At 37.9% G+C, this 14,194-nt stretch overlaps 1 protein-coding gene across 1 annotated transcript in view; it reads left to right on the top strand.

Moving 5' to 3' along the window:
* LOC145271114 (uncharacterized) overlaps positions 1-14,194 on the top strand; it is a 149,535-nt gene that overhangs the window by 54,047 nt on the left and 81,294 nt on the right. The window contains exons 8-11 of the mRNA XM_080126655.1: positions 474-595; positions 4,558-4,727; positions 8,437-8,643; positions 11,660-11,879. Coding sequence (XP_079982781.1) covers positions 474-595; positions 4,558-4,727; positions 8,437-8,643; positions 11,660-11,879 — 719 coding nt within the window. The remainder of the gene's footprint in view (positions 1-473; positions 596-4,557; positions 4,728-8,436; positions 8,644-11,659; positions 11,880-14,194) is intronic.

Below are 14,194 nucleotides of genomic sequence, written 5' to 3' on the forward strand. Positions count from 1 at the left end.
CACGTTACACTTGAACTTCTGCATGTCAGTACAGTTAGGGAAGCAGGAACCTGGAATGGAATTCCAGAGTCTAGCAGTTCTGGGGAAGAAACTATTGGAGTAAAAAGATCTTTTACATCTAGGGATCTCTACTGTGTGGGGGTGGGGTTTAGCTGCCTGTCGGGTTTGTCGAGGGTGTTCACGTCGTGGGGGCACAAGTATCTGCAGTTCGTCAGAGCATTCACCATTAAAATACTTGTAGAACAGGCAGAGGGATGCAACGTTTCGTCGATGGGACAGAGGCTGAAGCTTAGATGCCAGTTCAGGGCCTATCAGATTGGCGACTCTCTTTTGAACCTTGTCTAGGAGCGAGAGACTAGCAGCAGATGCACCAGCCCAAATGTGACAGCAATACAATTTCTAAAAGCCGTCCAGCACATGTAAAACGAACATTAAAATGAATATAAATTGTGATTTTTATTTCTTTCGTGTAGGCCATCCATAACATTTACCCAACAGACAAGCCAAGAAAAGTCCGAGGAATACATCATTGGTCATCCCAAGCTGGAAAAATTGCAAGAAATTGTTCTAGAACATTTCAGAAAGTTCCAGAAAGGTATGCTGCTTCCTATCGTGTTTATCAAATTAAAAAATAGATTTTAAAGTTCTGAATTTTTGAGATGAGAGCTGATTTATTTGTGAAACGTTTCGGTTGGTGTAACTTTCGACCTTCATCAGGCATGTTTCTGAAGTTCTGAATTTTTTAGTTGGGGCTTATTATTTCTATTACTTGTAATTATTGGACGATTGTTCTCATCTTCAGTGTTATTTGTATAACGTTTCATAACGTGTCCGCCCCTTTTTTTTTTTTTTTAATTACATTTTCACCCCAAACAAGGCACATTGCCACTTTGGTGTAGGGGGCTACTGTCAGGGGCAACAACTACTGGGGTACTATGTTGGAATTTGGGCAGCAAGATGTCGGTTCATATTGCACTTGAACTTCTGCATGTCAGTACAGTTAGGGAAGCAGGAACTTGGAATGGAATTCCAGAGTCTTGCGGTTCTGGGGAAGAAACTATTGGAGTAGAACGATCTTTTACATCTAGGGATCTCTACTGTGTGGGGGTGGGATAGTTAATGTAGTGTGTCCCTCTCTCCAGTAATGTGTCTCTCTCTTCATCTAGTAATGACTGTCTCCTCCTCCGGTTTTAAAGAACTGATCAATCTCTCTCCACTCTAATATACGTTAAAAGAAGAAACATCCGCCGAACTGTAAAAGGTATAAATGTCTTCTTTCTTCTCCTCTGTAATATCTGTATGCATGTATCTTCTCCTCATCAATATGAATGTCACCATCCGTGTCTCTCTCTAATATGGTCTCCTATGTAACAAGTTCACGTAAATAACTGACCTTTAAAACTACTGCATGAAGTAAAGAGGAAAATGATAAATCCGAATTTTCCTGATTGTATCTGGGTAGATAATGGAAGGAACTGGAATATGCCAAAAATGAAAGGATTCAAACAACAAAATATGAAAGACTATTTTTTGCATGTTTTTTTTTTTATTTACTTTTTTGTGCATGTGTGGGATTTTTTTTTTTTTACGTGAACAAAAATGACGACAAAAAAAAAACGACTTTTTTTTTTTTTTTTTTTTTTTTTTGCAGATTCAATAATTTTTAGTGTTTATATTTGTTTTTTATTTTCAATTCTGATTAATCATACCGACGTGAATCATTGCGACTAGCAATGGAAAATTAATTTTTACACGACTATAAAGAAAAAAAATAATTAAGAAAAAAATGAAAAAAAAAAAAATTTCATGAAAATTTAAGGAAATTACAAGATAACATGACATGAGAGAGAAAATTTCAGAAAAAATGGCTACTTTGAACATCACCAACATGACCTCCCACAACACCAAAGCCAGCCTGATCGACGCCATCTGCTGAGTATTCGACAAGTTCCTTCTAATATTTTTTAAATCGGCGACGATCATAATAGATTGCTCAGGTTTAAATAAAGTATATGTTAATAAAGTATATTTAAATATAGTACATCCCCCCCCCACTTTATAATAAAAATATATAAAAATATGTAATCTTTCTTTAGCAACGGATTTCGTGTTTTTTAATTGCGTATCTTATTACAAATAACTACGTTCATATTTGGTCAAACTGTTTAGATATTTCTATGCGATTAAAAAACACAAAATAAATTGATAAAGAAAGTTAAGTATTTTCATATATTTTTATTATAAAGGGGGTGGGGAAATAAACGTAAAATATAATTAACTATAAAAAATATTTTTTTAATCGGCGACGATCGTAATAGACTGCGCAGGTTTAAATAAAGTATACGTAAATAAAGTATATGTAAATAAAGTACGTTTACGAAAGAAAACATACATGTTAGAAAAAATATATTAACAAAAAAAAACATCTTGATATTTTATCCAAATATATAAGAAGTTTTGAAGAATATCGGAAGTATTGTATGACTTTTGTGCGTCCATACCTCAATAGACAGACGTTTGAAACTTAGGGTCTGGTTTAATTCACCATTACCAAACATTTAGCACGGTAGCATAACTGTATAAGACCAATTAACATCTATGGTATATTTCCTTCAATAACTACAATTAACATCTACGGCTTGTTTCCTTCAATAACTACAATTAACATCTACGGCTTGTTTCCTTCAATAACTACAATTAACATCTACGGCTTGTTTCCTTCAATAACTACAATTAACATCTACGGCTTGTTTCCTTCAATAACTACAAGAAACCTTTTCTACCACAAATAGCAATGGCCAAGAACACACTGCTTGAAAGTACTTCCTTTAAACTCCTCGGCCCAACGTTTACAGGGAATATGAACTGGAATATATACATTGAGAGCATTGCCAAGGCTGCTGCAAAGAAGGTGGGCTCTCTCTACCGTGCTAGAAAACTACTTACGCCTGAAAGTATCCTATACCTCTATAAGGCAACCATTCGCCCATGTATGGAGTACTGTTGTCACATCTGGGCTGGTGCATCTGCTGCTTGTCTCTCGCTCCTGGACAGGGTTCAAAAGAGAGTCGCCAACCTGATAGGTCCTGAACTGTCATCTAGGCTTCAACCTCTGTCCCATCGACGAGATGTTGCATCGCTCTGCCTGTTCTACAAATACTTTAATGGTGAATGCTCTGACGAACTGCAAACACTTGTACCTCCCCGACGTAACTACCCCCGACAAACCTGACAAACAACTAAGTCTCATCCCTTTACAGTAGAGATCCCTAGGTGCAAGAAAGCCTTTTACTCCAATAGTTTGTTCCCCAGAACTGCGGGTCTTTGGAACTCCCTTCTGAGATTCTGCTTTCCCAACTGCACTGATATGCAGAAGTTCAAGTGTAATGTGAACAAACATCTTTCTACTCATCTCCCTTCATAATGGGGTCGTGGATATGACCTTAAACTATATCCAGCTTGCGAGCTTTGGGGAGTGTGGAGCCACCCTTTAATTGCCATTGCTCCCAGGTCCACTCTGACCCGGAGTGGTAGTACCTGTTAGGGTTCCAACTATGGGTTAAATAGAAACTGACTTGAAAACAACAAATATATTCTATTTAAACATTTTCCTTCAAAATCTTTGGATTCGGCATTAAATAACCTGAAAAGGGTTGATATGCCGTAAAACAAAAACACCCAACCAACCCTTCATAATGCCCCCGCAAATTATGTTCCCGATAGTAGCCCCCTACTTCAAAGTGGCACTTGCCTTGTTTGGGATGAAGATTGAATAAAATAAAAATTTTTTAAAAAGTTTTGCTACTTCATCCAGGGTCTGCCAGCACCAGGGGATCACCACACTCTTCAGCACATCCAACTACACTTTGGTGTTGACTTTCAAGCAGACTTCAAATTGAAAACACACCACTTCGTTGAGCTGATTTGCATTTTGAGGGTGCTGGCAATGGTCCTGTTGTCATAACTTGGATCAGTAGAGAGCATGAGTTGTACAGTGGCACATCTCCAATCTCATTCGTTGAACATTGTGTCACTTTCAGACATGATAGAAGGCTCCTATCACTCTTAGGATTTGTACACAACTTGCCAACTAGTAGATGGTCTGCAACAAAAAAAAAAAATGCTTTTCTCAAATGGAAATGGAATCATGTCATCTTTTCTAGGGTGATAATCATTCCACCCTGTAATTTTCTTAAACAACATGAAATCCTTTTTTCATTATTTATCTTAATTATTTATTTATTTCTACTTGTTTAAAACTTTTCTATTGCAATATTCCAGAATCTGAAAAAATTTTCTAAAATATTAATTTTTTTTACTAGATCCGCACTGTCGGTTAATCTCCAAACTCTGACCCATCACCACAGTGTCGCATACCTGTGCATGTTTTACAAACACGATAGAATATGCTCTGATAAACTCATAGCCCCCTCGACATACATACCCTCGATTTATCCTTCCACCCTGTACAAGATGGCATGTGAGAGAAAAAAAAAGAGTTGAAAATATTGTGTCATAATTTTTTACCGATTCTTTTTCTCGGATCCGTTTTTGCAGATGATGGCAGTACAGATAGCCGAGTGATCATCTTCTCGCAGTATCGTAATAGCGTTTCCGACATAACGGAAATGCTAAAACGACAACAGCCGTTGGTGAAAGTGATAAGTTTCATGGGTCAAGCTGTGAAAAAAGAGACGAAAGGTTTCACGCAAAAGGAACAACTCAGGGTAAGTGCCTATTTTTTCTTTAGGGCGACACTTTTATCATTCCACCCTGTCGTTTGACAGCGTGTTCCTATCCTACTAAAATGTGGTGAGAGGACAACAACTACGGATGGCAGTGATTGCTGAGAATGCAGTTAGGAGATTCGCAGTTACTATCCCGTCGTGGTTACCACCTGATGAAGGCCGGAGGAATAGTTGTCCGAAACATCATGAAACAACAGCTAAAAAAGATGAGGATGATTGTCAGCAATAAATAAATGGATAAATGAAGAAAATTCTTATATTCCTATATTCTTATATTCTTATATTCCTATTCTTATATTCCTATATTCTTAGCTATATTCTTATATTCCTATACTTATATTGTTATATTCCTATACCTATATTCTTATATTCCTACACATATTCCTATTCTTATATTCCTATATTCATATTCTTATATTCCTAGCTATATTCTTATATTCCTATATTCCTAGCTATATTCATATTCCTATATTCTTATATTCCTAGCTATATTATATTCTTATATTCCTATATTCTTATATTCCTATATTCTTATATTCTTAGCTATATTCTTATATTCTTATATTCCTATACTTATATTGCTATATTCCTATACCTATATTCTTATATTCCTACACTTATATTCCTATTCTTATATTCCTATATTCATATTCTTATATTCCTAGCTACATTCTTATATTCCTATATTCTTATATTCCTATATTTGTATATTCCTAGCTATATTATATTCTTATATTCCTATATTCTTATATTCCTATATTCTTATATTCCTATATTCCTATACTTATATTGTTATATTCCTATACCTATATTCTTATATTCCTACACTTATATTCCTATTCTTATATTCCTATATTCATATTCTTATATTCCTAGCTATATTCTTATATTCCTATATTCTTAAATTCCTATATTCCTATATTCTTAGCTATATTCATATTCCTATATTCTTATATTCCTATATTCTTACATTCCTATATTCCTATATTCTTATATTCCTAGCTATATTATATTCTTATATTCCTATATTCTTATATTCCTATATTCTTATATTCCTAGCTATAATATTCTTATATTCCTATATTCTTATATTCCTATATTCTTATTCCATTCTATGAATCCGTCAAATAAAGTTGATTCAATTGTCGAGATGACCTTTGTTTCTGAGGATTGATTGTTCATATTATCTGGATAATTTGGACATAATTACGTTGACACACCGATTCCCGTCAGATAATTTGGACATAATTATGTTGACACACCGATTCCCGTCAGATAATTTGGACATAATTACGTTGACACACCGATTCCCGTCAGATAATTTGGACATAATTACGTTGACACACCGATTCCCGTCAGATAATTTGGACATAATTACGTTGACACACCGATTCCCGTCAGATAATTTGGACATAATTACGTTGACACACCGATTCCCGTCAGATAATTTGGACATAATTACGTTGACACACCGATTCCCGTCAGATAATTTGGACATAATTACGTTGACACACCGATTCCCGTCAGATCACTGAAGTTAAGCAACATTGAACCTGGTCATTACTAAAGTGGGTGACTACTTGGGAATTTCAGGTGCTGTATGTTCTCTCCGCTTATCTCGGCATTGATTCTAGTTGTCTAGCATTTCTCCTTGCAGTCTTAGATATGACCTCAAACTATTTCTGATGGTAAGGCCCCGGCTTGCGGGCTTTGGGGAGTGTGGAGCCACTCTTTAAATAATCTTAGTTCTCCATTGTTATCTGATGATGACGATCTTCTTCTTGTGAATCTGCCGATGTTTTTTTTTGTTATTTTACACAGTGATCACCACTGATCAAGGCCCGGAAGCCACTCAGGGATAAGGGTTATTGCAAGTACATTACGTTAGTGTGGAGATTTGATGAAGTGTTTACTTAAGGGGGCAGTTCATTAGGAATTTGTTAACGTTGGACTTGAAGACATCCAAGTTGTAGTCAGGTGGGAAGCAGGCAGACGGAACAGAGTTCCACAGGCGTGCAGTTCTAAGAAAGAAGCTTTGTTCATGGAATCCGCGTTTTGATTTAGGCACAGATATAGAGTGGGGGAAATTTTTCACAGTGGATTCAGCTAGACGGGTGTTTTTTGTGAAAGATTGGCGAGGGGGGACCAGAGATTGGAGTTCAGGCGAGCACCTGCCATGGAAATAACGATAAAACAAGGATAGGCTTGCAACGTCTCTTCTGTGGGAGAGAGGTTGCAGGGTAGAGAAAAGGGCATCCACCACTAAGCCACGAAGTCTATTTTGTACTCTGTCAAGGCAGGATAGGCTGTTTTTAGCAGCTTCTGCCCAGATATTCCATTTCCATTTGATGTTTAAATAGTTCAATTCTAAACCCATATTTTTAGAGACTGGAGACGACCTGGTTACACTAATTGGTTCCGTGAAGTCACAGAGCAAGCATGCCGAGTGGAAGAGGTATGGCTTAGCGAGCCTCTTCACACGTATCACTGTATTTGCTGCTCCTCAATACAGTCCATTCCATGTGAGCAGAGGAAGCATCAGAGATCTCGTTAGGAAGCAAGTTCCTCTAGTGAAGAGGGGTCTATTCGACACCTCTTCAGTGATCTTTTGATGTGGTCTTTGAAATACTTTCTCTGCCCACTGGCACTGCGTCGACCTTGGTATAATTGACTAAAGAGTATTCTATGTAGTGGCTACACATTTGAATGATGTGCCCCAGCCACCTGAGTTGGTATTGGATCATGATGGACTCTATGCTGAAGCTGCCTGCCCTCTCCTGCACCTCTGCGTGCAGCACTCTGTCCCTCTGTGTGATGCCAATGGTTGTTTAAGAAATTTTGTGGCAACGATGAGATTCTAGAAGAGAGTGGTCAGCCATTGGATTTTTTTTTTTTTTTTTTTTTTTACACATTGGTCACCACTTATCAAGGCGCGGAAGCCACTCAGGGATAAAGGTTATTGCAAGTACATTACGTTAGTGTGAAGATTTGATGAAGTGTTTACTTAAGGGGGTGGTTCATTAGGAAGTTGTTAATGTTGAACTTGAAGACATCCAAGTTGTAGTCAGGTGGGAAGCAGGCAAACGGAACAGAGTTCCACAGGCGTGCAAGCTTTGTTCATGGAATCCGTGTTTTGATTTAGGCACAGATAAAGAGTGGGGGAAATTTTTCACAGTGGATTCAGCTAGACGGGTGTTTTTTGTGAAAGATTGGCGAGGGGGAACCAGAGATGTTGACAATGATCAATTAAGAGCCTTAATCAAAGGCAGTCCACGCACAACTGTTCGAGAACTTGCTTCTGAATTAGACGTAATGTATACAACAATTTCTGAGCACTTGAGAGAGAGATTGGAAAGACAAAAAGACTTGATGAACTGTATGAACCCTGGACAAGAACCATAACCCTAACCCAGTTATGTTTGATGTTAATTGTTAGAGACGCCTCTCTATGGGATTAATGGACTATCTCATGACGTCACTTCCGGTATCGAGTACCGGTGCCTGGCAGTCTGAGATTGGCACGCAACCAAGCTGCACATGTGCAAATGTCCTACCATTGAGGAATAGATTTGCTCAACCCACTTGGCCTGTAATATATGTGAATACATGTTTCGTTCCTAAAAATCCTGTGTTCCTTCGTTTATTACCATTTAACCCCATGACATTAATTTTTTTTTGTTTCTGGCAGGTAATGAAAGCCTTCCGAGATGGTAACTACAATACATTGGTGTCGACTTGTGTTGGTGAAGAAGGTCTTGACATCGGTGATGTCGACCTCATCATTTGTTTCGACACGAGTAAAAGTCCGATCCGGCTTGTGCAAAGGATGGGACGAACCGGGCGGAAAAGGGACGGACGAATCATCATGTTGGTGACGGAAGGCAAAGAGGATCAGGTAAATTTGCACGATGCAACGCAGCATGATATGCATTGCTTCTATACAGCATCGCTCAGTTTCGAGTGGCCACTCGGTACTTTTTTTTTTTTTTTACACGGTGGTCACCACATATCAAGGCCCAGAAGCCACTCAGGGATAAGGGTTATTGCAAATACAGTACGTTAGTGTGGAGATTTGATGAAGTGTTTACTTTTGGGGGCGGTTCATTAGGAATTTGTTTATGTTGGACTTGAAGACATCCAAGTTGTAGTCAGGTGGGAAGCAGGCAGACGGAACAGAGTTCCACAGGCGTGCAGTTCTAAGGAAGAAGCTTTGTTCATGGAATCAACGTTTTGATTTGGTCACAGATAAAGAATGGGGAAAACTTTCCACAGTGGATTCAGCTAGACGGGTGTTTTTCGTGAAAGATTGGCGAGGGGGGACCAGAGATTGGAGTTCAGACGAGCACCTGCCATGGAAATAACGATAAAACAAGGATAGGCTCGCAACGTCTCTTCTGTGGGAGAGAGGTTGCAGGGTAGAGAAAAGGGCATCCACCACTAAGCCACGAAGTCTATTTTGTACTCTGTCAAGGCAGGATAGGCTGTTTTTAGCAGCTTCTGCCCAGATATGTCAGCAGTATTCCATCCTTGGACGTACTTGGCTTTTATATAGATAGAGAATTGCATCAGTAGTGAGACATCTTCTGGAGCGGTAGAAAGATCCCACCATCTTTCCAGCGACCTAGGCAACAGACTTGATGTACGTGTTCCATTTCAGATCAGGAGTAAAGGTCAACCCCAGAAGCTTGTCAAAACACGGGGCCTCACCCAGACGAGAGCCATCCATCACAATTGATGCCAGATGGGGATCAGAGCGTTGATGATGTAAGGATAGGAGTTTGGTTTTAGATGCATTTTTATACTCCCCCCCCCCCCCCCCGAATGTTTTCTTTTAAAATTTTTTTCTTGTTTCAACAATGCGTATTTTTTAACATTATTTTATTATTTCGTGTTTTGGTTTTTCATTGAAAATTATTTGAGGCCCATAGCACTGCTCTGTGACTTTTAGTTTCGGTAGAGATAGAGTTTGAAAATATGGAGACAGGCAGTTTTATAAATTAGATTAAGGAAGTGGAAGGTTTTGCTTTAAACAATAAATAAAACGACGATTAAAATAATCTATTTTTGGTATCGGAAAATAAGCACAAATTTTTCCGATACTGATTCCGATTGTCCTGTATATGACCTTAAACTATATCCGATGGTGAGGCCTCAGCTTTTTTTTTTTCTATTGCATTTTCACCCCGAACAATCAGGGGCAGCAACTACTGGGGCACTATGTTGGGATTTGGGCAGCAAGATGTCGGTTCACGTTGCACTTGAACTTCTGCATGTCAGTACAGTTAGGGAAGCAGGAACCTGGAATGGAATTCCAGAGTCTAGCGGTTCTGGGGAAGAAACTACTGGAGTAGAAAGATCTTTTACATCTAAGGATCTCTACTGTGTGGGGGTGGGATTTAGCTGCCTGTCGGGTTTGTCTATGTCGTGGGGGCACAAGTGTCTGCAGTTCGTCAGAGCATTCACCATTAAAATACTTGTAGAACAGGCAGAGGGATGCAACGTTTCGTCGATGGGACAGAGGCTGAAGCTTAGATGCCAGTTCAGGGCTTATCAGGTTTGCGACTCTCTTTTGAACCTTTTCTAGGAGTGAGAGACTAGCAGCAGATGCACCAGCCCAAATGTGACAACAATACTCCATACATGGGCGAATGGTGGCCTTATAGAGGTACAGGATACTTGCAGGTGTCAGTAGTTTTCTAGCACGCTAGAGAGAGCATACCTTTTTCGCAGCGGCCCTGGCAATGTTTTCAATATAATTGTTCCAACTCATGTTTCCTGCACCTGGCTTGGATTCTCTACTTACACAGATGCAGCGGGCAGCACAACACATAGTTTTGCTATATCTCACTCCCTATCACAAATGGTTACGTTTCCAACCCGTTTCCCTGACCAGCAAGAACAACAAGCATCACTTCTAGATCTGTTTCTGACTACAGTTCCCAAGGATTGTACAACAAATGCTGACAGCCCACTCAGGCTTTGGAGAGTGTGGAGCCACCCTTTAATTGCCATTGCTCCCAGGTCCACTCTGACCCGGAGTGGTAGTACCTGTTAGGGTCCCAACTATGGGTTAAATAGAATCCGACTTGAAAACAACAAATATATGCGTTCATCACTCCTAATATAACAAGACAGTATGCTGTAAAAGTACAATTATTTCTCATTCAATTTCGGCCTTCATTTTTAAGGTCTGAAAAGTGAACATTTATAATAGTAAAATTGCACTGATGGACAATTTTTAAAGTATCATCAAATAAAACAGAATTAAAAGACAGTAAATACGAATATTCAATATAATTCTATACATAATGATTATTATGCCAATTTTTTTTAAACAATTCCAGCTGCAACTTCCTTCATTACAAAAATGGCAGTCCTAGATATGACCTTAAAACTATATCCAGTGGTGAGGTCCCACCTTGCGAGCTTTGGGGAGTGTGGAGCCACCCCTTAATTACCATTGTTCCCAGGTCCACTCTGACCCGGAGTGGTAGTACCTGTTAGGGTCCCAACTATGGGTTAAATAGAAACCGACTTGAAAACAACAAATATATTCTATTAAAAATTTTTTCTTCAAAATCTTTGGATTCGGCATTAAATAACCTGAAAAGGGTTGATATGCCGTAAAACAAAAACGACCAACCAACTGATTCCAATACCCCCCCCCAAAATTTCCAATATTCCGATTAATCGTCCCAGTTTTGTTATTTCAGATCTACAAATTCCGATACGCCCCCCCCCCCCCAAATTTCCAATATTCCGATAAATCGTCCCAACATAAATAAAAAAGCAAAATTTCTGTTTTGTTATTTCAGATCTACAAATTCCGATACCCCCCCCCCCCCCAAATTTCCAATATTCCGATTAATCGTCCCAACACAAATAAAAAGCAAAATATTTTTTTGTTTCAGATCTACAAACAGAGCCAGTACAATAAAAACAGCATCAACAAAGCATTGCAGAACGGCACTAAATCCCTCCGCTATTATCAGGAGAGTCCAAGAATGCTGCCAGACTGTCTGGTGCCGCAGTGCCACAAGATGTACATCACAATTAAAAACCAATTTGAGAATCTCGAGTCGGAAAAAGCCAGGATCAAAAACGAGAAGAAAAGCAAAAAAGTTGTCAAACGTGAGTTTCGCTTTTATATACGTTCAAGATCAAAGTCTAGTATCTGTTCTTATCAGTTCGCTTTTATAGACGTCCAAGTATTTATTTTTGGTACTTCTGCAGTTTAAAGCAAAGATTGTAAACTTTCATATGAGCTGTATCATCTGAAGAGGTCTCTAGTTGCTAGTAACTAGCTGACTGAAACATGCTCATGACTGTGTAGCAACATATTATTGGTTATGCAAAAACAAATAAACATTATATCTTGCTCTACTTCAGTATTGAGCACTCTTGTATTAACCTGGAAAGTAATAACCTCGGAATACAAATATATATATATACTAGCGGGGGTACCCGGCGTTGCCCGAGTGTTTGTTTCCGGGACGGAGGGGGGGGGAGTTTTAAAAAATGTTATGGTAGGTAAGTAGGAAGGATCAAACCCGGAGTCATGAGTAAAAGTAGGAAAATAAAGTGAAAAAAAAAAAAAACATCTGCAACGTTAACAGTTCGGCCACCAAGAAAAGTCCATTCCAGTTGTTTAGGAAAAAAAAAAAAAAAAAAAAAAAGGAGGAATTTATTAGAGAGAAAATATTTTACCACTTCCATTGATCTTAACCGATTTTGGCCGTGACTTCTCAGCAGAAAAAGTATAGAAATCTAAGATTATCGAGGAATTTGAGAAATAATAAGCCTATAACACACCTCAGATATTGTTCTGCCGTTTGTGCATATTATATTTGCATGAAATATCTTGATTTTTAATCCTATTAATGTCAAAATCAGACGGGAAAAAATGAGTTCATTTTATTTATATAGAGATATGTATATTTTGGCAGCAGGTCATTATTTAGACACGTTTGATTGAACATGACAGAGTTATTCCTTTTTTCGATCTTGCTGGATATCTTTTCTATTTGCCAAGCAGTCTTTTTAATTTAAGCAGGCATATTATATAGAATGGCACCCAAAACTTGTTGTGCAGCCATGATTCTTTTCAACCGCTTTCTATCGGTGCATCCGATTGTCATCAGGAGCAATTGTTGTTGTTTTCTTTTCTTTTTCTTTTCCTTTGTCACGACCCGGTTAATGGATGACCGAATTGATTGGCAATCAGATCGAGACACATTAATTTATTTTTTTTGATATCCTATGTCTCATACTTATCTTCGGTTAATCGTCGGATGTCGGATCAACCAGCGAAATATGTCATTAAGGGGAATGGAACAACAGAGCAATAAATGACGAAACAAACACTCAATCAAAGTTTAAAATTCAATAAAGATTTTTATATACAAAAAAAAGGAAGAAGAAGAAGAAGCTCCGATAAAAAGAATGAGTGAGATAGACGTATCTTTGGGGATGTTTGCCAGATGTATGCGACATGCAATTACGATATAATATGTGGAAAAGTTTGTGGATAAGAAAAGATATTGGCATGAGATAGGCCAAACTTAGTTGTTTTGTTCGTTAGGGTAAACACGGATCATAAGTTCACAAACACGATATCCAAGAAAAAAGTTGAGATGGCGAAAGTCTATCTTTTCCTTGAATCGTAATTCCAAAGAAGAATAAATGTTGAGTTCAATCGGCAATACGATCGTATTTGAATAATAATCCGCAATTCCATTAATTCAAATCTCAATCTTCGATGAGGTTCGATTCTCGGAGGTAATGCTTACACACCGGACTGGGTCGCTCTCTTTACGCCAACTTTTCCGTATATATAATTTTTTATTAATCTATACGCCTATAAATTCGTTTTTCTTTTGTGTGTATTGATATTCATATTAAAAACCCCCTTTTCTATTTATTTAAAAAGAAAATACAATTTTCTTATATATGGATCGTGAAATTGCATTCACTAGCAAACGATCTAGCTGATTTGCATATTCTTTTAAACATTCATTTTAATTAATTCCCTATTAGTTTTTTTTTTTGTTTTCTTATGGAATGATCATCTTTAGTTAACTATTACGTGTAATTATATTCATGCAGATATTCTACATGATTTATACTTGCATAATATTTGCATAAAAAGTTTACAGGAAACACAAAATTGTTTCCATATATATTTATGTATACATATATATTTTTGTTTAATCTATCTATCTATCTATCTATCTATAAAAGTGAACGTGTCTGTGTATCTATATATTTCCCTACGCAATAACTCTGTCAATTTTTAGTCTACAAACTCGAAATTTGATATACAGGGTACTGAGATTTGAGAAAATCTATGTGATCGGTTGTTGACCAGAAATTTGGCTGCTAAGGGGTTAAAGTTCAACGATTTGACCTTTGAGAACTCTACAAAACTCCTCCGCCAATTTTGGGTA

This window comes from Euprymna scolopes, chromosome 46 (assembly GCF_053919585.1).
Source record: "Euprymna scolopes isolate OS-2025 chromosome 46, ASM5391958v1, whole genome shotgun sequence".
In the NCBI taxonomy this organism is placed as follows: domain Eukaryota; kingdom Metazoa; phylum Mollusca; class Cephalopoda; order Sepiida; family Sepiolidae; genus Euprymna; species Euprymna scolopes.